Source organism: Nerophis ophidion, linkage group LG19 (assembly GCF_033978795.1).
Source record: "Nerophis ophidion isolate RoL-2023_Sa linkage group LG19, RoL_Noph_v1.0, whole genome shotgun sequence".
NCBI lineage: Eukaryota > Metazoa > Chordata > Actinopteri > Syngnathiformes > Syngnathidae > Nerophis > Nerophis ophidion.
This window is the reverse complement of record NC_084629.1, coordinates 644610-667947: the sequence shown is the minus strand read 5'-3', so window position 1 is coordinate 667947 and position 23338 is coordinate 644610. Positions and strand designations below refer to the sequence as shown.

Sequence of the window (23338 nt, the reverse complement as noted above, 5' to 3'; positions counted from 1 at the left end):
CTCTGCCATCCGGGAGGAGCTCAACGTAAAGCCGCTGCTCCTCCACATCGAGAGGAGCCAGATGAGGTGGTTCGGGCATCTGGTCAGGATGCCACCCGAACGCCTCCCTAGGGATGTGTTTAGGGCACGTCCAGCTGGTAGGAGGCCACGGGGAAGACCCAGGACACGTTGGAAAGACTATGTCTCCCGGCTGGCCTGGGAACGCCTCGGGATCCCCCGGGAAGAGCTAGACGAAGTGGCTGGAGATAGGGAAGTCTGGGCTTCCCTGCTTAGGCTGCTGCCCCCGCGACCCGACCTCGGATAAGCGGAAGATGATGGATGGATGGATGGATGGAGTGGTCAAAAATTCAACCAGAAGCTTGTGGATGGCTACCAAAAGCGCCTTATTGCAGTGAAACTTGCCAAGGGACATGTAACCCAATATTAACATTGCTGTATGTATACTTTTGACCCAGCAGATTTGGTCACATTTCCAGTCGACCCATAATGAATTCATAAAAGAACCACACCTCATGAATGTTTTTTAATGACCAACAAGTATGTGCTCCAATCACTCTATCACAAAAATATAAGACATGTAGAAATTATTTGAAACTCAAGACAGCCATGATATTATGTTCTTTACAAGTGTATTTTAACTTTTGATCGCGACTGTATATGTAAGAATTGTGTTAAATCAACAATACAGTTTGGTATAATCTAGAAGGAAAAATACAATTATACAGGATAACGGTTGGAACTTATTTCGCTATCTTAATGCTAACATACAATTGAAAATACTACAGGCCACCGGAATGCAGTTTTGTCTTGGTGGTGGAGACATCACAGCACACTTTAAGATGGAAGCAAAGACAGATGTTTTGTATTCCTCTGTGTCAACTTGTCGCTTTGAACAACTGCCAGTCTGTGCACTAAACGCAGTCCTGGAGCACAGAAGCTGCATCATTGGGCCACGAAGTGACACTCCTTAATCTGGGTCTGGACTTTTCACCAGATGTGGTTGTGGAACATGTGGTGTGGTGTGGTTGGAGGACGGCTATGTTTGTAGGGATGGGTACAGAATTAGGTACTTTTATAGGTAATGGCTAAAGTACACTATATTGCCCAAAGTATTTGCCCACCTGCCTTGACTCACATATGAAATTGAAGTGCCATCCCATTCCCAACCTAAAGGGTTCAATATGATATCGGTCCACCTTTTGCAGCTGTTATAGCTTCAGCTCTTCTGGGAATTTTGTCCACAAGGTTGCAGTGTGTGTTTATAGGAATTTTCGACCAGTCTTCCAAAAGCGCATAAGTGTGAGGTCACACACTGATGTTGGTCGAGAAGGCCTGGCTGTCAGTCCCTGTTCTAATTCATCCCAAAGTTGTTCTATCGGGTTTAGGTCAAGACTCTTTAATAATAATATGTTTCTTTCACTGCAACTAAGGGGCCAAGCCCAACTCCCAGAAAACAACCCCACAACATAATTCCTCCTACACCAAATTTCACACTTGGCACAATGCAGTCCGAAATGTACCATTCTCCTGGCAACCTCCAAACCCAGACTCGTCCATCACATTGCCAGATGGAAAAGCGTGATTCATCAGTCCAGAGAATGCATCACCACTGCTCTAGAGTCCAGTGGCGACATGCTTTACACCACTGTATCCGGCGCTTTGCATTGGACTTGGTTATATATGGCTTAGATACAGCTGTTCGGCCATATATCAGACATAGGCCAGCTCGGAAGGGCTCGTGACTGGAAAATGCCGGTGGATCTTGATCAAAAGCTCTGCTTTCCTTCAGAGATAGCCAGATCAAACCTCAGACCAGACCTTGTGCTCTGGTCCTCCTCACTGCATATTGTGTATATAATAGAACTCACGGTTCCCTGGGAGGCTGCTGTGGAGGAGGCCTTCGAACGCAAAAGCCTTAAGTACACCGAACTGGCAGCTGATGCTGAGCAGAATGGATGGAAAGCCAAGGTCTGCCCAGTGGAAGTTGGCTACAGAGGTTTTGTGGGCCGGACAACAATCAGGTTGCTTAAGGACATTGGAGTTCGAGGCCAAACCCTGTGAAACACCATCAAAGCCCTCTCAGTATTAGCAGAGACAGCCAGACAGTGGCTATGGGTGAACAGGAGAGACACCATCTGGAGATCTAGTAAGACCTACATCACATAATGGTTAAAAGCAGAGGGGGGCTCACCTGGGACGCCAGGTGTTGCTGATGAGCTCTCTGGAGGTGAAACGCCGGTGAAGGAGGGTGCCCACCTGATGACCCCAATGAAGCTGACAACCATTCCCTTTCCTCCTCTCTGTCCCCCATCTTGGAATCCCACCCAACCAGGTCCAACACCACAGCGGTTCTGAAGCAGCTCTGAAGGAGGTAACCTATTATTTCCACTCTACTCAGGTTATTTTGTATCATGGGATTGTACTATCTAGTCCTAAAATTGAACTATATGGCTTAGATACAGCTGTTCGGCCGTGGAAACCCATTTCATGAAGCTCTCTGCCTACTGTACGTGGGCTAATTGGAAGTTCACATAAAGTTTGGAGCTCTGTAGCAACTGACTGTGCAGAAAGTCGACGACCTCTTTGCACTATATGCTTCAGCATCCGCTGACCCCTCTCTGTTAGTTTACGTGGCCTACCACTTTGTGGGTGAGTTGCTGTTGTTCCCAAACTCTTTCATGTTCTTATAATAAATCTGATAGCCAATTAATCATCAGGTTGTAAACCTTCGAACCACAGAAACAGGGATGTTAACAATGTGATTACACAGGTATTTTCAAACAATGTTTTACAAATGCTTTTAAACTTCTCAATAATGTTTTAAACTTTCTATATATTGTTTTAACTTTTAGCAAGACTGAAACATGAAATCATCCTTTAACTTTGCATTATAATTTTGTACTTTTAAGTTTAAACATTACACCATAAGCTTTGACTTTAAACCTTTTAACTTTAACCATTTGTCATTTTAACTTTAACTTTAACGGTTTAACATTTTAACTTAAGCTTTAAACTTTTACATGTGCTTTAAACTTTAAAAAACAACTTGCTTTTAACTGGTCAAACACAGTATACAATCAATGCTCAAAGTAAAATTCAGTAATGCAGTGGTTCAATTTGAACCCAGCAGATCAAACAAACAAATAAGGATAGTTGAGTAAGCAAATTAAGAAGCTTGCAGGTACAAGTTACGCATATCTGTCTGTTGCTGTCCTCCCTTGCAAGCAGCTTGTTTTTGTGAATGAGTGACTGAACCTCCATTCCTTTTCAGGCGCCTTCAATCGGTAATTTGGCGGCCATTTTCCCTTGGCATTCTGGGAATTGAAGTTCTCAATGGTTTTGACCATTTAGTTTCCCACCTAGTAGGGCATGTATTGACACTTGAGTGACACTTCTGAGTTTTTAACTTCACATGTAATATTTTCATAACTCATGTAATATTTAAAATGTGAAAAGTCTGAGTTAAAATGTGTTGGTTTTGGGTCATGTAGATGTTCAGCAGCTAATTGGACGTCAGAAAGAAAGTCTCCCTGAGTCGCAGGGGGGGAACTACACTTTGGAGGAAGATCTACAGCACCCATATATCAAAGAGGAAGAGGAAGATCAACAGCCCCCTTACATGAAAGAGGAAGATCAAAAGCCCCATCATTTCAAAGAGGAAGATCAACATTCCCCCAATCTTAAAAAGGAAGAGGAGGCTCCTCAGCCCCCCCACATTAAAGAGGAAATTGAGGATCTCCAGGCCCCTCATGTTAAAGAGGAAGAGGAGCCACACTCTCCCTACATTAAAGAGGAGGGAGAGTGTCTTCTAGGGCAGGAGGAGGCTGATCTCACCAAGTTTCCACTGACTGTTGTCTATGTGAAGACTGAAGACCATGAAGACAAACCACCTGAGTCCTCACAGCTTCATCACAGTCCAAGTATGTACAAACCCTGTTTCCATATGAGTTGGGAAATTGTGTTAGATGTAAATATAAACGGAATACAATGATTTGCAAATCATTTTCAACCCATATTCGGTTGAATATGCTACAAAGACAACATATTTGATGTTAAAACTGATAAACATGTTTTTCTTGTTGCAAATAATCATTAACTTTAGAATTTCATGCCAGCAACACGTGACAAAGAAGTTGGGAAAGGTGGCAATAAATACTGATTAAGTTGAGGAATGCTCATCAAACACTTATTTGGAACATCCCACAGGTGTGCAGGCTAATTGGGAACAGGTGGGTGCCATGATTGGGTATAAAAGCAGCTTCCATGAAATGTTAAGGAATTCACAAACAAGGATGAGGCGAGGGCCACCAATTTGTAAGCAAATTGTCGAACAGTTTTAGAACAATATTTCTCAACGAGCTATTGCAAGAAATTTAGGGATTTTATCATCTACGGTGCGTAAAATCATCAAAAGGTTTAGAGAATCTGGAGTAATCACTGCACGTTAGCGATGATATTACGGACCTTTGATCCCTCAGGTAGTACTGCATCAAAAACCGACATCGGTGTGTAAAGGATATCACCGCATGGGCTCAGGAATACTTCATAAAACCACTGTCAGTAACTACAGTTGTTCGCTACATCTATAAGTGCAAGTTAAAACTCTACTATGCAAAGCGAAAGCCATTTATCAACAACACCCAGGAATGCCGCGGGCTTCGCTGGGCCCGAGCTCATCTAAGATGGACTGATGCAAAGTGGAAAAGTGTTCTGTGGTCTGACGAGTCCACATTTCAAATTATATTTGGAAACTGTGGACGTGGTGTCTTCCGGAACAAAGAGGAAAATAACCATCCGGATTGTTATAGGCGCAAAGTTCAAAAGCCAGCATCTGTGAAAGTATAGGGCTGTATTAGTGCCCAAGGCATGGACCATACAGGTTTTGGAGCAACATATGTTGTCATCCAAGCAACATTATCATGGACGCCCCTGCTTATTTCTGCAAAACAATGCCAAGCCACATGTTACAACAGCGTGGTTTCGTAGTAAAAGAGTGCGGGTACTTTCCTGGCCCACCTGCAGTCCAGACATGTCTCCCATCGAAAATGTGTGGCGCATTATGAAGCATGAAATATGACAACAAAACCCCGGACTGTTGAACAATTTAAGCTTTACATTAAGCAAGAATGGTAAATAATTCCACTTTCAAAGCTTCAACGATTAGTTTTCTCAGTTCCCAAACGTTTATTGAGTGTTGTTAAAAGAAAATGTGATGTAACACAGTGGTGAACATGCCCTTTCCCAACCACTTTAGCACCTGTTGCAGCCAAAAAATTCGAAGTTAATTATTATTTGCAAAAAAAATAAAGTTTATGAGTTTGAACATCAAATGTCTTGTCTTTGTAGTGCATTCAATGGATTATGGGTTGAAAAGGATTTGCGAATCATTGTATTCCTTTTATATTTACATCTAACACAATGTCCCAACTCATATGGAAACGGGGTTTGTAAATGAGAGAAGCATCTTACCTGATTGTAATTAAAAGCTAGTTTGTGTCCCATCTAAGCAGCCAACCTTAGCAAGGACAAATTGTCCTTAAATCACAATAACCAACATATAATTTATTAAATTAGATTTATACGTTGCTTTTAAAACAATACCTTGTAAAAAAACATTTTTTAAACCATCATCATCCACAAAAATTTGTATTTGTCCTCCAGACGTCCAGCAGCTGATTGGTCATCAAGAAAAACCTCTCTCTCTGTTGCTGGAGGTGTGCTGCCCTTTTAAGCAGGAGGATCCAAAATCCCCCAACATTAAAGAGGAAAAGGAGAAAGTCTGTATCAATCAGAAGGAGGTTGATCTCACCAATTTTCCACTGACTGTTGACTCTGTGAAGAGTGAAAACCATGAAGACAAACCACCTGAGTCCTCACAGCTTCAACACAGTCCAAGTGAGGAGAAGAGAAAGGTGGAGCCTCCAAGCAGCAGCTCACCACAACACGTGACAACAGAAGGTGATGGAGACCACTGTGGAGGATCACAAGCAGATAACCTCTTAGCTGCACTATCAGATAGTGAGGACTCAACATCACAGGTTAATGTAAATATGGAATCACACACCGAGGAAAAAACTTTCAGTTGTTCGAATTGCAATACAATATTCTCCCAAAAACTTTATTTGGAAAGACACATTAGAACCCATAAATTAGAAAAACATTTCAGTTGTTCTGTTTGCGGTAAAATATTCTCCCAAAAACGTTACATGAAAAGACACATTAGAACCCATACATTAGAAATGCATTTCAGTTGTTCAGTTTGCGATAAAATATTCTCCCAAAAACGTTATATGCAAATACACATGTTAACACATACAGGAGAAAAACCCTTTAGTTGTTCAGTTTGTGCGAAATGCTTTGTTAAAAACGCTGATTTGACTCGACACATGCGAACACACACAGGAGAAAAACCTTTCATTTGCTCAAACTGCAGCAAAAGGTTTGCTCAAAGGGGAACGATGCTGTCACACATGAGAACACACACAGGAGACAAACCTTTCAGTTGTTCAGATTGCGGTAAAATATTCTCCGAAAAACGTTATCTTAAAATACACATGAGAACGCACATAGTAGAAAAACCTCTCAGTTGTCTAGTGTGTGGTAAAAGATACACGGATAAATGTAAAATGCAAAGACACATTAGAACGCACACAGAAGAAAAACCTTTCAGCTGTTCAGTTTGCGAAAAAAAATTCTCCGAAAAACGTTACATGAAAGTGCACATGAGTACACACACAGGAGAAAAACCTTTCAGTTGTTCAGTGTGCGATAAAAGCTACACTAACAAACGCAACATGCAAATACACATGAGAGCACATACAGGAAAATGACTTTCCTTTTTGGAAGTCTTCTTTGATTGGACTCCTGCTGAGTCATTAATGGTCTACTGCAGGGCTTCTCTAAAGTCTGGACTGTGTTCCAGATCCAAATTACAAGTCAGTCTGGACCCAGTGGGGTCCCAGCCACCTCACCTTATGTAAATAATATTAAAGCACTATCAAGTTTATTGCAGGTTCTGGTTAAAAGATAAATCAATAAATTGTTTCTAATGTTGAATTCAATTTTTTTTAATATGATTCACAAGCTACTTTAAAAGGGAACTGCAGTTTTTGGGGGAATTGTGCATATAATTTGCAATCTCTGTGTGAGAAGCACACCTGTTTTTCTCTTCTTTTATGCACTCCAGTTTGTGAATAAACACGAGCAAGAGTCAGCTGACAATGGAACCAATAGGATTCGCTCTGTTCTGCCTAAAAAGTGCTCTAAAAACCTATTTCAGCATGTTATATTCTCGCTGTAAGTATACACGTAATGTAGTGACAGACACATTCATAATAACATGTACATTTGAGGTATTTTGCTCCTTTTAAGCATACGGCGGTGTGTTTAACAGAACGCACCACAACGTTTGCTATTTCCTTCAACAATAACAAGACTACTGATCATGGCAGACTTCATGAGCACCAACAATGACTCTTTTGGGACGAATTATGAACCAAAACCTTATTTTTTGGAGCATGAGTACACAAATAATGAAATACAAGTTGTATAAGTAAGTAGCAGCATTGCTAAGTGTTAAGCATGAAGTACCAACTACGAACATAATAAAACAATCACTCACTGTACAATGTCTGCTCTCAGTGGGATACCGACTGATGGTATGTTTATATCTTCATGTTTAGATGAAGAATTAATCATAGTCCTCATGCAGGTAGAACAGTTTAAAAAAAGTGTGGGGGGGGGGGGATCCTCTATTTGTATCTTTCTTGTGATCTCCTTGTCTAAGTTGACCAACTTCTTGGTTGATGGCAACAACATTTTACTGTAGGCATGATTTATAATCTACAATTAACTTTCACCAACTCAGAGGCGATGCAGCACCTCAGTACGTCAATAGCTGCATAAGCTAGTTAGCTAAATGTGATCAAGGCACCACTAAAAGTAGCTCTTTGGCGTCAGCGCTAACAACAATATCGCAAATACTTGTTTAATATTCGGTCATGACATATAGCTGGGAGTATTGTTGGCAGTTTTTGAATGTTTTTGGGAGTGCTATATGCCTGCAATACAGCTGCAGTGTAATCCACCTCGTACTTGCTGCATATTGCAAATTATAATGCATAAATAAAGAAAAACTAAGTGTTCTTGTCCTACATAAGGATTGTGAATGCTCGGTAAAATTCCAAATAAGTGCAGTTTCCCTTTAAAGATAACTGTCATAATATTTTCACTTTCAGCAAATACATATATTTTTTCATTCCTTCTTGTTTGACTTTTTTGAATGAGTGAATTTACTAAGTAATAACTCTATGGGATGTGTGGGGAGGTTCATTGGGCTAAATTACTTTTTTTTTTTTTTTATCAACAATGTCCTGTTTAGTGTGTGCGTGTCTCAGTAAAGTGTAATAGTGTGAAAACTAAGTGTAAAAACAGAAATTAGAATATTAAATGTGTTATACATTTAACGGGGACCCCTCTGAATTGTTTTCTTATGTATTTGATGACATTGTCTTCTTGTTTCCAAACACATTGAAATTCACTAGACTAGGCAGCTAGATATAACTTACATGCTGCATACTCCGGTGCAGTAGGTGGCGATATGGACTATTTAAATTATGGCTGCAACCCGCCAGAAACGTTGAAGAAGAAGAAAGCAGACTGAGAACTGAGAAAGCTAAAACATAGAAAAAAGGCCACCCAGACAGCCCAACCCAAAACAGGAGGTGTGGTGCCCAGGAAAACAAGGGACAACCGGCCCCATGCAGCCAGGCCAGCCAGGGACGGGGACACCAGACAGGATTACTGTGCTGCCCAGCAGGACCAGCGGCGCGCCATAAAAAGACGTGCCCAACAAAAGACAAGGCACGGGTGAAGCAGGGGACAGCCAGCCCCCAAGCCAGCGAGAGACCACACTGCACGCGGGCAACTGGAGCCCCAACAGCCCACCCCCCCTCGGGAGAGCACGGCGGAGCCCGTCCCACCCAAGTCAGCCGCTGGAGGACCGCACAGCACAAGGCCACGGGAACCACCCACCCCACCGGCCTGGACCCCAACGATGCAGATAGAGCATCCAACAACGGCTCTGAAACTGCTTGGGATCCTCCCCTTGGTTGATCCTGCCAGTAGCATATGCTTGTCTCAAAGATTAAGCCATGCAAGTGCAAGTGCAAACGAGTTTGACAGTGAAACTGCCAATGGCTCATTAAATATATATATTTTTAAATATGTATATATATAAATATATATATATATATATATATATATATATATATATATATATATATATATATATATATCTTAATATCAAAGGGAATAAGCAGTAGAAATGTATATATATATATATGTATGTATATATATATATATATAAATATATAGTGTATATATGTATATATATACATATATACTGTATATATATGTTTGTATATATATATATATACATATATACTGTATATATGTATATATATATATACATACATATATACTGTATATATGTATATAATATATATATATATATATATATATATATATATATATATCAAAGGGAATAATCAGTAGAAATGGATATATATATATATATATATATATATATATATATAGCTTAATATCAAAGGGAATAAGCGGTAGAAATGTATGTATGTATATATATATATATATATATATATATATATATATATATATATATATATATATATATATATATATATATATATATATATATATATGAGTGTTAATTCTGTCTGTCTATCCGTGTTCGCCCTGCGATTTGTCCAGGGTTTAAGCTATGGCGTCACATTAGTGCCAAAAATCCAAGCGCATAAAAACTGTTATCGCGCGCTGATTCTCCACTTCGTGCGCCTGCGCGACACTCTTTTGCGCGCGTGCGGCGCCTTTTCTCGTGCGCGATGTGTCTTTGAGCGTGCGCGCGGCGTCTTTTTGCGTGCGCGCGGTGCCAATGTTTTGGCACTTTGTGGGCGGTTATTCTTACACGGCCCCTCCTTTCTGATTGGTCAAGCAAGAATTGCTCAGGGCCAATCAGAAGTATAGCAGGGCGGGTCATCGTCAATATGTATCAAAATAATACAGCTCTTGTCGACAAACAAATTCTAAAAAGTCCAAATTTAGTGGAGTTGTGGAAAACGCCAATTGAATTTTATCTAAAAGTCTTTGAAGAAGGTAATGTCTCATCTGTTGAGAGAACATCACATAGTTAATGAAGTTTTAAGATATCTCTATTTTCATACACATACACCCAGTCCACAGATGTCAGTCAATGATGGAAATTATATTTTCAAATATGTTTTCTTTCCTCACTTGTCTGTTTTAAAAAATATATTTTTATTTATCTAATATTTGCATATGTAAATATTGAATGTATGCCACAATGGGGGACTATTAATTTTCTTTCCTCTATCTACTTTAAGTTTACACCAGAGTCTACCTGAACCCACTTATCTGTGCGTACCACATGATTAGCATATGGGCCTAATTATTGATGTTATGATTGCAATTACTATTTTAGTAGAATATTGAATGACAGGTTATCGCTACAATTAATGATTATGGTTTTAATATTACTATGAAAAGTATTTATGTTTCTGCAAACAACTCAAACTATGGAAAATTAGATATCAGCCCAAACCAGTACAGATGGCAGAGTTAAAAATATGTATTTAAAAAAACAAAAAAAAAAGCTAGCTCCATACATTAGGCAAATTAAATCTGAGAGATAATAGTGTAAGACTTACTTGTTCAGCCATGATAGCCCCATGAAAACCTGACATTTATAACAATTCAACCCGTTTGGAAATGGGTTGAAAATTGAGCAAGTTATGGTTATTTAAATAGTACATTTCTTGACGGGGCTTCACGGTGGCAGAGGGGTTAGTGCGTCTGTCTCACAATACGAAGGTCCTGCAGTCCTGGCTTCAAATCCAGGCCCGGGATCTTTCTGTGTGGAGTTTGCATGTTCTCCCCGTGAATGCGTGGGTTACCTCCGGGTACTCCGGCTTCCTCCCACTTCCAAAGACATGCACCTGGGGATAGGTTGATTGGCAACACTAAATTGGCCCTAGTGTGTGAATGTGAGTGTGAATGTTGTCTGTCTATCTGAGGTAAGATGGCCGCCACGTCACCATTGACTGACAGCGCTCAGAGCCAATCAGAAAGAAGGGGGCGTCCAACCATTCCCGCCCCCAAAGTGCCAAAACAAACATGAGAGCGCGAGGAGAGGTGCCAGACCAAGACGGAGCGCACAGATATAGGCACCGCACGCGCGCAAAAAGGCGAATCGCGTGCGCAAAATGGCACCGTGCGCAAAAGGGTGTCGCGCGCGAAGTGAAGAATCCGTTTCGCGATAACAGTTTTTATGCGCTTGGATTTTTGGCCCGATTGTAGCTGAGATAGGCTCCAGCGAAATGGATGGATAGATGGATGGGATGGATACATACTCCGGTACAGTAGGTGGCGGTATGCGCCTTATAAGTTACGGCTTTAACACGCCAGAAAACTAAGAGAAGAGGAACATGATTGGCTACTGAGACGGACATAACGCCACAGTGTGCTCTTCAAGTCTACGTTATTCCTTCATTTCCTCGTGTGTGCTGTTTGGTCCGTCGTGTGGCAAACTACTATTTATTAATTTCTCGTGTCAAGATAAACTTGACTCATCTCCATGAACTTTGATTCTTCTCGGGCTAGCGTAATTTTGCTTGCTTGCTGCTAACAAAGAGAGGCGGGAGTTGTGAACATTGTCAGCAGAAATCACGTGTGAGTGTAAAGTGTTGCGATTGTGTGGAAAGTAGCAAAGTACGAGGAATAACTTTATAGAAAAAAAGAGGGGAACGAGCGACGACGTCAACGACTGGACGCTGTTTTCAAGAAGCCTCAAGTTGTGTTGACACAGAACAGGTTTGTTTACTAACTTTATATTTCATCATTAACATCAAAAACACTTGGAACTACATTACCGAGTGGGCGAGCTTTGTCAAGAAGTGAAAGTAAAATTGATGGCTATGGATCCATCCATCCTTCATCTTCCGCTTATCCGAGGTCGGGTCGCGGGGGCAGCAACCTAAGAAGGGAAGCCCAGACTTCCCTCTCCCCAGCCACTTCGTGTAGCTCTTCCCGGGGTATCCTGAGGCGTTCCCAAGCCAGCCGGGAGAAACAGTCTTCCCAACGTGTCCTGGGTCTTCCTATGGCTATGGATGTTTTTTTGAATTGCACACACACTTCCAAGTAGGGACAAGCGATAGGAAGTGGATGGACCTAAAAGTAGGCTGGCTTTGGAGGAGCTCCATGCTTTGGGTCTTAAATCTCCCCAGCGCCTTTTCCAGCCTCTCCAGGGAGGTAACACGGATTAAAGGCCTACTACTACCCACCACGCAGTCTGAAAGTTTATATATCAATGATGAAATATTAACATTGCAACACATGCCAATACGGCTTTTTTAGTTTACTAAATTGCAATTTTAAATTTCCCGGGAGTTTCGTCTTGAAAACGTTGTGTAATGATGACGTTTACGCAAGACGTCACAGGTTTTAAGGAAATATGAGCGCTGCACACACACATAGCTAAAAGTCGTCTGCTTTAACGCCATAATTACACAGTATTTTCGAGATCTGTGTTGCTGAATATTTTGCAATTTGTTCAATTAATATTGGAGAAGTCACAGTAGAAAGATGGAGTTGGAAGCTTTAGCCTTTAGCCACACAAACACACGGTGATTCCTTGTTTAAAATTCCTGGAGGTGAAAATTTACTATGGATCAGCGCGCAGTCAAGCGAACATTAAACACGACGGATTGTCAACCACCAGGTTTTGGTGAGAAAATTGTGGTTAAAAGTCGCTTCTTACCGGAGAAAAGCTGAGCTTGTGCCGTCCATAGCTGCCGTTGACTCCCTGAGACACTGCGCGTCAAGTCACCCGTGGAGACACCCTTCTGACTATCAGGTACTATTTAACTCACTAAAAGACTAGCAACACAATAGAAAGATAAGAGATTTCCCAGAATTATCCTCGTAAATGTCTCTAAAAACATTGGAATCCGTCCCAATACAATCGCGTTTTTTTTTTTTTTACTTGTTTATTTTATTTTTTTTTTCTAGTCCGTCGCTATCCATCCATCCATTTTCTACCGCTTATTCCCTTTTGGGGTTGCGGGGGGCGCTATTGCCTATCTCAGCTACAATCGGGCGGAAGGCGGGGTACACCCTGGAGAAGTCGCGACTTCATCGCAGTCTGTCGCTATCAATATCCTCAAACACAAATCTTTCATCCTCGCTCAAATTAATGGGGAAATTGTCATTTTCTCGGTCCGAATAGCACTTTTTGTTGGAGGCACCCATTAAAAATAATGTGAATATGTGAGGAGCCCCCACACGTGTGACGTCATCGTCTGCAACTTCCGGTAGAGGCAGGGCATTTCTCTTAACACCGAAAGTTGGGAACTTTATCATGGATGTTTTCTACTAAATCCTTTCAGCAAAAATATGGCAATATCGCGAAATGATCAAGTAAAACACAAATTGAACGGACCTGCTAGCCCCGTTTAAATAATGAAATCTCATTTCAGTAGGCCTTTAAACAATCTCCTTTCACACGAGTGTAGTTCAAAAACAATCCATGTCCACATTAAAATAAACATTCCCCAACTGTCATTCACATTTGATTGATTGATTGAAACGTTTATTAGTAGATTGTACAGTACAATACACATTCCATACAGTTGACCACTAAATGGTAACACCCGAATACGTTTTTTAACTTGTTTAAGTCGGGGTCCACGTTAATCAATTCATGCCCACAAAAGCTGACTGGATGGCGATATAATATCTGTACAATCTTGTGAACTTTATATTTAAAATCAATATAGTTAGATATTACATGTACAATTACGTGTACGTTATATTTAAAATCAGTATAGTTAGATATTACATGTACATTTACGTGTACGTTGTATTTAAAATCAATATAGTGATATATTACGAGCACAATCTTGTGTAGTTAACATTCAAAATCAATAGAGTCATGTATTACATGTACAATCATGTGTACAGTATATTTTAAAACAATGAAGTGATATATTACATGTACAACCTTGTGTACGTAATATTCAAAACTAATATAGTGACATTACCTGTACAATCATGTGTACATTTTATTTAAAAACAATATAGTGACATATTGCATGTAAAATCATGTGTGTTTTATTTAAAATAAATATAGTGGTATATTACATCTACAATCATGTGTACGTTATGTTTAAAATATAGCGGTATAACTATTATAATCTTGTATACTTTACATTTCAAATCAATATTGTGATACATTTCATGTACATTTATGTGTACGTTGTATTTAAAATCAATAGATCGCTGTATTACATGTACAATCTTGTGTACTTGATATTCAAAACCAATATAGCGATATATTACATGTAAAATCATGTGTACGCTTTATTTAAAATCACTATAGTGATATATTACATCTACAAACCCCAAAACGAGTCAAGTTGGCACATTGTGTAAATGGTAAATGAAAACAGAATACAATGATTTGCAAATCCTTTTCAACTTATATTCAGTTGAATAGACTGCAAAGACAAGAAATGTAACCTTCGAACTGGAAAACTTTTATTTTTAGCAAATGTTGTCTCATTTGAAATTTGATGCCTGCAACCTATTTTAAAAAAGCTTGCACAAGTGGCAAAAAGACTGAGAAAGTTGAGGAATGCTCATCAAATACTTATTTGGAAAATCCCACAGGTGAACAGGCTAATTGGGAACATGTAGGGGCCATGCTTGGGTATGAAAGCAGCTTCTATGAAATGCTCAGTCATTCACAAACAAGGATGGGGCAAAAGTCACCACTTTGTGAACTAATGCGTGAGCAAATTGTCCAAACGTTTAAGAACAATATTTCTCAACGACCTATTGCAAAGAATTTAGGGATTTCACCATCTAAGGTATGTAATATTGTCGAAAGGTTCAGAGAATCTGGAGAAATCACTGCACGTAACATTGAATGCCCCTGACTTTGGATCCCTCATACTGCATGAAAAAGCAACATCAGTGTGTAAATGATATCACCACATAGGTACAGGAACACTTCAGAAAACCCCTTTCAGTCACTACATCTGTAAGTGCAGGTTAAAACTGTACTATGCAAAGCCAAAACCATTTATCAACAGCACCCAGAAACGCCGCTAGCTTCGCTGGGGACCGAGCTCATCTAAGATGGACTGATGCAAGGTAGAAAAGTGTTCTGTGGTCTAACAAGCCCACGTTTCAAATTGTTTTTGGAAACTGTGGACGTTGAGTCCTCCGGAACAAAGAGGAAAAGAACCATCCGGATTGTTATAGGCGCAAAATATGGTATAGGGGTGTATTAGTGCCCAAGGCATGGGTAACTTACACATCTGTGAAGGCACTAATAATGATGTACATACAGGTTTTGGTACATACAGGTTTTGGAGCAACATATGTTGCCATCCAAGCAACGTTATCATGGACGCCCCTGTTTATTTCAGCAAGACAATGCCAAGCCATGTGTTACAACAGCGTGGCTTCATAGTAGAAGAGTGTGGGTACTAGACTGGCCCGCCTGTAGTCCAGACCTGTCTCCCTTTAAAAATGTGTGACACAATATGAAGAGTAAAATACCACAATGTAGACCCCGGACTGTAGAACAACTTAAGCTGTACATCAAACAAGAGTGGGAAAGAATTCCATCCGAAAAGCTTCAAAAATTGGACTTCCCAGTTCCCAAACGTTTACTGACTGTTGTTGAAAGGAAAGGCAATGTAACACAATGGTAAAAATGCCCCTGTGACAATGTTTTTAGCAATGTGTTGCTGCCATTAATTAAAAAAAAAAAAAAGTTTCTCAGTTCAAACAATAAATATCTTGTCTTTGCAGTCAATTCAATTGAATAGAAGTTGAAAAGGATTTGAAAATCATTGTATATTGTGTTTTTTTACCATTTACAGAATGTGCCAACTTCACTGGTTTTGGGGGGGGGGGTTATACATGTGTATGTTATATTTAAAATCAATATATTGATATATTACATCTACAATTATGTGTAAGTTATATTTAAGATATCGTGATAACTAGTACAATCATGTCCTTTATATTGAAAGTCAAAATAGACATATATATATATATATATATATATATATATATATATATATATATATATATATATATATATATATATATATATATATATATACACAATTGTGTGCTTTGTATTTAAAATTTAGAGCCCACCTACATGGAGGACAATGTCTTTTGCCACTGAACGAAATGAAAGCAACACTCGTAAGTAAATAACTTCATGTTATGTTGTTGAATAATTTTTTAAAACATGAGATTATGTTGCATGATGTGCACAGAGCACCTTTTAAGCACCGAAACTAGTATCCTGTTACATTTCGGCCTAATATTGATCTATGACATAATGTCCGCACACCATAATATCTTTACCAGAAAGTGAGTTTCGACAAAACCAAATATTTGTCAAGATGTTTTATTGAAACAAATACTTAACAGAAGCAACTTAAATTATTGTTTTTAAAGTAGCATGATTGATCACATTAAACAATAATAAACAAATAAAAATCTTAAAAATAAAGTCTGTTTTGGAAATATTTATAGGAAAAGTCAAATATAATCTAGGGCTGGGCGATATATCGAATACACTCGATATATCGCGGGTGTGTCTGTGCGATGTAAAAAATTACTATGTCATGAGTATTCGAGTATACATTCTCATGCAGTTGCTTTTAGCTGCGGGCCTTACACTACAGGCTTTTCTCACTCTTTCTTGTCTCTCCTTCTCACAGAGACATAAAACAAGCGCACCTTCTTATATACGTCACATACTGTCGCGCATGCTACTTATACACCCTCGCTGAGCAGAGAAGTAGCGGAATGGGTAAGGTTTGCTGTGGCAGGTGGTGCAAGCGGAGCGGTGTGATTTGTAATACGAGAGAGAGAAGGTGCAAATCTGGCAAAAAATGAAGGAAGAATAATTGATTCCCAAGAAAAACAGCAGTCCATTGTCCGGCGGGGGTTTGGCTTCAAGCGGGAAGATGATGAACAGACAACCGTAATATGTCAACAAAGTAGTGGCACTGCTAATTTGTAGCATCATTTGAAAAGTCACCCGCTAGAGAATGAAGAGTGCTAGAAACTCCGCATGTCATCATCTCCAGCCGGTGCCACAACCACAAAAGGCCAAACCAAAAAGCACTTAACCCAACTGAGCCTGGAGTCTTCCAATATTCCACATCAACACCGTACGAAAAAAACAGAAGGAGATCAAGTCCGCAGGAACCTACCACACACCGAAGGATATACAGAATTGGATTTCCTTTTAAGCAGTTAATTTTTTTTTGACTGTTATTGAAATATCTTGTGTGACATCATGCACAAAAGTGCACTTTATTTGTTTTAAACTATTATAGTGGCGTTCTTTACAAAAAGTGCACTTTAATGTAGTGTTGTTTTGATATGTCATCTTATTGTCCCCCCATGTCTAGCATTAAAAGATTACAGTTGGTACAAAATGCGGCTGCTAGACTTTTGACAAGAACAAGAAAGTTTGATCACATTACGCCTGTACTGGCTCACCTGCACTGGCTTCCTGTGCACTTAAGATGTGACTTTAAGGTTTTACTACTTACGTATAAAATACTACACGGTCTAGCTCCATCCTATCTTGCCGATTGTATTGTACCATATGTCCCGGCAAGAAATCTGCGTTCAAAGGACTCCGGCTTATTGGTGATTCCCAAAGCCCAAAAAAAGTCTGCGGGCTATAGAGCGTTTTCATTTCGGGCTCCAGTACTCTGGAATGCCCTCCCTGTAAAAGTTCGAGGTGCCACCTCAGTAGACGCATTTAAGTCTCACCTTAAAACTCATTTGTATACTCTAGCCTTTATATAGACTCCCTTTTTAGACCAGTTGATCTGCCGTTTCTTTTCTTTTTCTCCTATGTCCCACCCTCCCTTGTGGAGGGGGTCCGGACCGATCCGGTGGCCATGTACTGCTTGCCTGTGTATCGGCTGGGGACATCTCTGCGCTGCTGATCCGCCTCCACTTGGGATGTTTTCCTGCTGGCTACGCTGTGAACGGGACCCTCACTGCTGTGTTGGATCCACTTTAGACTGGACTCTCGCGACTGTGTTGGATCCCTTATGGATTGAACTTTCACAGTATCATGTTAGACCCGCTCGACATCCATTGCTTTCCTCCTCTTCAAGGTTCTCATAATCATCATTGTCACCGACGTCCCACTGGGTGTGAGTTTTCCTTGCCCTTATTTGGGCCTACCGAGGATGTCGTAGTGGTTTGTGTTGTGGTTTGTGCAGCCCTTTGAGACACTAGTGATTTAGGGCTATATAAGTAAACATTGATTGATTGATTGATTGATTGTCATCATGCACAAAAGTGCACTTGTAGCTTGTTTTAAATTGTCTCTGACAATCTTGCACTTTCTGTTTTGAAATGACAAAAAAGTTTGTGCCACTGCTTAATAACTGTTTAATAAATACGGTTTTGGTAAATTGACTTAGTTGTGATTTCCCGCTCTGCATGATAGTTTAAAAGTAGCATATATTAAGGCAGTATGAACAAGAATGTTATAATGTAGACACATTGAATCATCATACCGTTGTGATTATATGAAAAAATGTGTATTCAAGGCTAAGCCAAAATATGGAGTTATATATCATGACATGTCCTAAAAATATGGAGATATTTATTTATAAAAGGCCATATCGCCCAGCCCTAATATAATCTTTAATATTCTTTAAAGGAGACCTTTTGAAATGTTTTTTTCTGTATATAAAACACTTCCTTGTGGTCTACATAACATGTAGTGGTGCTTTTTGGTCAAAATATTGCATAGATTATGTTTTACAGATCATCTTCAAGCCACTTTCTGACCGGCTCTTGAGGATGTGCCATTTTGTCTCTTTTACATGCCTCCAATTTCTATGTCTTCTTAATATGACAAGTGGGAAGGTTTGTGTCATGTTTGTCCTCAAACAAAAAACAAAAATTGTATTTTTCCCACGTCTTTTTCCATTTTCAATGCTTTTTTAAAAATGCTCCAGGGAGCCAATAAGGCTTCGCTAAAGAGGTGCGGGTTGCTGACCCCCGCGTTAGATGTTTAGCTTCCATGAGGGAGCCTAATTCCTGTAACTGACTGACTTGTGATTGACAGGCGAACAGATGTTGGATCTGCCGCCGGAGCTCTGGGTGTCCGTGTTCAGTTACCTGAGCACGGAGGAAAAGCATGCCGTCCGCTGCTGCTGCAGGGCCCTCAGGAAGCTCATCGACCACCCTTACCTGTGGAGGAGGCACATTGTGGTGCTGAAGGATCTCAGCCGCTACACCCCTGGCTTCTGGGACACCCTGCGCCACCGCAAGGTGACCCGGTTGGTTGTGTGGAAATTTAAGCATAAGGATTGGTGGATGCTCGCCAAGTTCCTCCCAACGCTCACCGCCGTCGTGTTCAAGTATGTAGGGTTTCACAAGAGGAATAACCTGGACCTGGACTACCTCATGCTGTTCTCAGACCTCAAGGACTTAGGCGTACGGAACACTGCCTTGTCTAAGCCCATGCTGGGCCCCAGCCTCATCGCCCGGCTGACAGGTCGTCTGACACACCTGAGCATATGCAACGTCAGCCTGAAGTGCATCATCGCCTTCTTTAAAGCTGTGTCGCGCCTGAGCAACCTGCAGTACCTGCTCTTCCACCACCCGGGAGAAGTGAGTCCTGTGCCCTGCCAATACTTGACCCACATGATGGTGCAGCTGAAGAAGCTCAAACACCTCTCATGGGGATTGAGGGGGCGGCCGCAGCAACCTGTGCCCGGCGACTGCCTGAGCGTCCCGGACCCTCGGCATCCAGGTAAACCCATCCTCATGTGAACAGTAGTTCCATGGGCCAGGCCGAGAGAAGCTTGTTATTGAGTTGCCTTCCTCAGGATCCCAGTACGACGGCCCAGCTCTCACCACCTTGGAGCTGGAGGTCTACCATAATACCATCCTGCCCGAGGTGGCCTTGTGGAGCCTGACCTCGCTCAGATCGCTGACGGTGCGCTACAGGTCCTTTCCAGATGACGTGAATTGTCGCCTGAACTCCTGGCTAAGTCCCATCAAGCACCTGGAGTCTTTCAGCATCTACGGTGAGTTGATGCTAGGAGGTAACTTGATGAAGATGCTATCTAAACACATGGTGGTAATGTACACTCCCTAGGCTTGTAGTGGCGGATGTACGCTCTTCGGTGACCACACTTAGTTTCATTATGTAATAAGTGCCTGATGAAGGATACACCTCTCTTTCACTTTTACTATGTCACTGTACACTCTGAATATAGCTACACGAATCATTTATGCAAAGAAGGTGCATTTGAGGTGTGTTGTGAAACAGAGTTGATGTGAAAAATAAGTGTTATACCGAATTCTGTGTGTATTTTTTGCGTGTTGGTATTGAAGTGATATCATTTTGGGGCGGTATGGCATAGTGGGGAGAGCGGCCGTGCCAGAAACCTGAGGTTTGCAGGTTCGCTCCCCGCCTCTTGACATCCAAATCGCTGCCATTGTGTCCTTGGGCAAGGCACTTCACTCTTGCCCCCAGTGCCGCTCACACTGGTGAATGAATGATGAATGATTGATAGGTGGTGGCCGGAGGGGCTTCCGTCAGTCTACCCCAGCTGCCCTGGGGCTACAAATGTAGCTTACCACTACTAGGTGTGAATGAATGATGGATTCCCACTTCTCTGTGAGCGCTTTGAGTATCTAATATTAGAAAAGCGCAACATGAAATCTAATCCATTATTATTGTAATTATTATTATTATTTCCCGATCTGCTTTTTACAGGAAGATATAGAGTTTTATAGTCATTATTACAGTGAACAGGTTCAAAGAACAACAAAATTGGAGCAAATCCTCTAAGGTGCATACACAATAGTATAGTAATATAAAAAGTAAAAAATATTTTTAAAAACAATGCATAATAACGTATTTATATGTCAGTGTTTCCCCCAGAAAGTTTGTTAGTTAAGGTGGTGACTCTCCAGGGGGAGGGGACCGGGGATGGGGGTGGGTGTAAGGATCAGTGTATCTCGGCCTGTCACCATCACGTCCCCACCTCGTCGCTGCCATCACAGCCTGGGGGGGGGCAATAGACTACAGACTGTGGTGACGTAGGCCGGCTTCGTCGCGTGAAGAAGCCTACAACTTTTGATTGTGTTTTACATTTGTTTAGCGTCTTGAACCGAAAGCGCAAATGCCGTTCCGTCGTGTGATGTGTTTCTCCTCGAATGTCTTTTTCATTCATTACTCCATGCAACGTTTGTAAGTTTTAAGATATAACTAAAACTATTTAAACTTGCTATAGAACGTGCTATCATAATGTAATCAGCATCATTAGCATTAGCTAATATGCTGACACGTTCACAAGTGTCTTAGAATTATTAACCTGCAATGGCATGCTTTTTGTATTGTTTCAGTTTAACAAATTCCTCAGTAAATTCACCAAAACGTGACCGTGGAGTTATTGAGTCTGTTTAGCTGATTGGAGAACGCGCTTCCTCAGCTAGTGGGTCCACGATGATGACTTCAGTTTTTTTTGATTAACCGTTTTACTGCCGTTTTGCAGACACTGTTTGGAAACAATTATGGTATGTTAATGAAAATGTACAAATATTTATGCGTAAATAACTCATTTCACAACGTATATATCTGTCGTGTATAGTCCGGTGCGGCTAATATATGAGGAAAAAATGTCTTGCGGTGTGCTCCAAAGTCCGGAAAAAACAGTACTGACAAAAAAAAAGAAACCCAAACATTTGTTTAAGCAACAGTATTGGTAGTAATAGCATTTCTAACAATTTGATTATTGTTTTTCATCTTCAAAATGTATTCTTTAAAAAAAAAGATTAATTGTTTTAAAAATGTAATTTGGATGTAAATGTAAGCACATGTATTACAAATGAATAAGGAACTAATGTAAATAATTTATGGCTTTTGTCTCACAGCCATCCTACGTTGTTTGTCTGTTTATAATTGTGACAAAAATGTACTCATTCAATGATCTTGAAAATTAGAAGTATCAGATTTGGTATGACCGACACTGCCAATGTAACTACTTGGTATCAAAGCGACACCTTCATTTGTAGGATCACCAGAAACCAGATTTTAGCCCTCTATGTTGAACGTTCCCACAATGTTTTGCCGTTCCCAAGACAGGCATCAACATCCTGGCCAAGTACTGGACCAACATCCCCGCCAGCGTGACCAGGCTGACGCTGCGTGTGAACATCATTCTCAATGACTTGGAATCCATCGCTGCCAAAATCCCGTCTCTGGAGCACCTGGACATCAACAATAAAAACGAGAGCCAGCAGGGAAGCCTGTGTTGTTGCATTGCCAAGTTGTTCCCTCAGCTCAAGACGCTGCGAATAAGGTGAGACCCTCCTTGGTGGGGATCCGACTTTTTTCTTGAATTCTGAGCGCCGCTCTCTCGCCTTCCAGGTTCCACTTGCAGGGTCGGGGGTTGGACCTGTTGAGCCTCCACCATCTGCGGTACCTGGAGCGACTGGAGCTGATGGATTGCTCCAGGGTCCGGAAGAAATACCTGAAGCGGACCCCCTGCTCCATCCCCTCCATGCAGGACATCGCCAACAATTTGCGGGTGATGTCGGCCGACAGGATCACCGTGGTCAACATCCCTTCACCTCAGAGAAACCCTTTGAGTGATTGCTGCTGTGTGAAGGAGGGAGACTGATGACCCTAATGCATGGAAAATTGTATATGTGTATGGGTGTGTTCTCCCCAATGTTGAACTCGTTCCTAACGCCCCTGGAGATAAGCATCTTGCCTGCTTGTAATAAAAGGTTGTGTCCCGCATTAGAAGCAACCTGCTGTTCAGCACGACAACTTACAAAGCTTGGTGTCCTTAAATCACAACAGCCAAGACATATATCTTACGAATATACAGTAGATCCATACATTGCTTTTGAAACAAGTATCCTGTTGAAAACGTTGTGGAATAATGACGCGAGCACGTGACGTCACGGGTTGTAGCGGACATTTTCTTCCAGTACAGAACACGGCTATAAATCGTCTGCTTTAATCGCATAATTATACAGTATTCTGGACATCTTTTGCAATTTGTTCAATTAATAATGGAGACGTCAAATAAGAAAGATGTAGGTGGGAAGCGGTGTATTGCAGCTGCCTTTAGCAACACAAACACAGCCGTTGTTTCCTTGTCTACATTCCCGAAGGTGAAGCTTTACTATGGAACAGAGCGGTCAAGCG

The 23338-nt window shown here is 40.9% G+C and overlaps 1 protein-coding gene across 6 annotated transcripts in view; it reads left to right on the top strand.

Moving 5' to 3' along the window:
* Window positions 1-22969, top strand: part of LOC133537853 (oocyte zinc finger protein XlCOF6.1-like) — a 28792-nt gene extending 5823 nt beyond the window's left edge. For 2 of the 6 annotated variants that reach the window (XM_061878933.1, XM_061878931.1), the window contains 2 exons: window positions 3492-3920; window positions 5662-8463. In XM_061878933.1, the coding sequence (XP_061734917.1) occupies window positions 3620-3920; window positions 5662-6830 (1470 nt within the window). In that variant the 5' untranslated portion in view covers window positions 3492-3619 and the 3' untranslated portion in view covers window positions 6831-8463. Of the gene's footprint in view, window positions 1-3491; window positions 3921-5661; window positions 8464-11237; window positions 11908-16262; window positions 16321-19231; window positions 19922-19997; window positions 20199-22264; window positions 22482-22549 lie in introns of those variants that run through there. The other 4 variants (XM_061878934.1, XM_061878935.1, XM_061878932.1 and 1 more) reach the window with 4 other exon arrangements.
* Window positions 22970-23338: the final 369 nt, after the last annotated feature.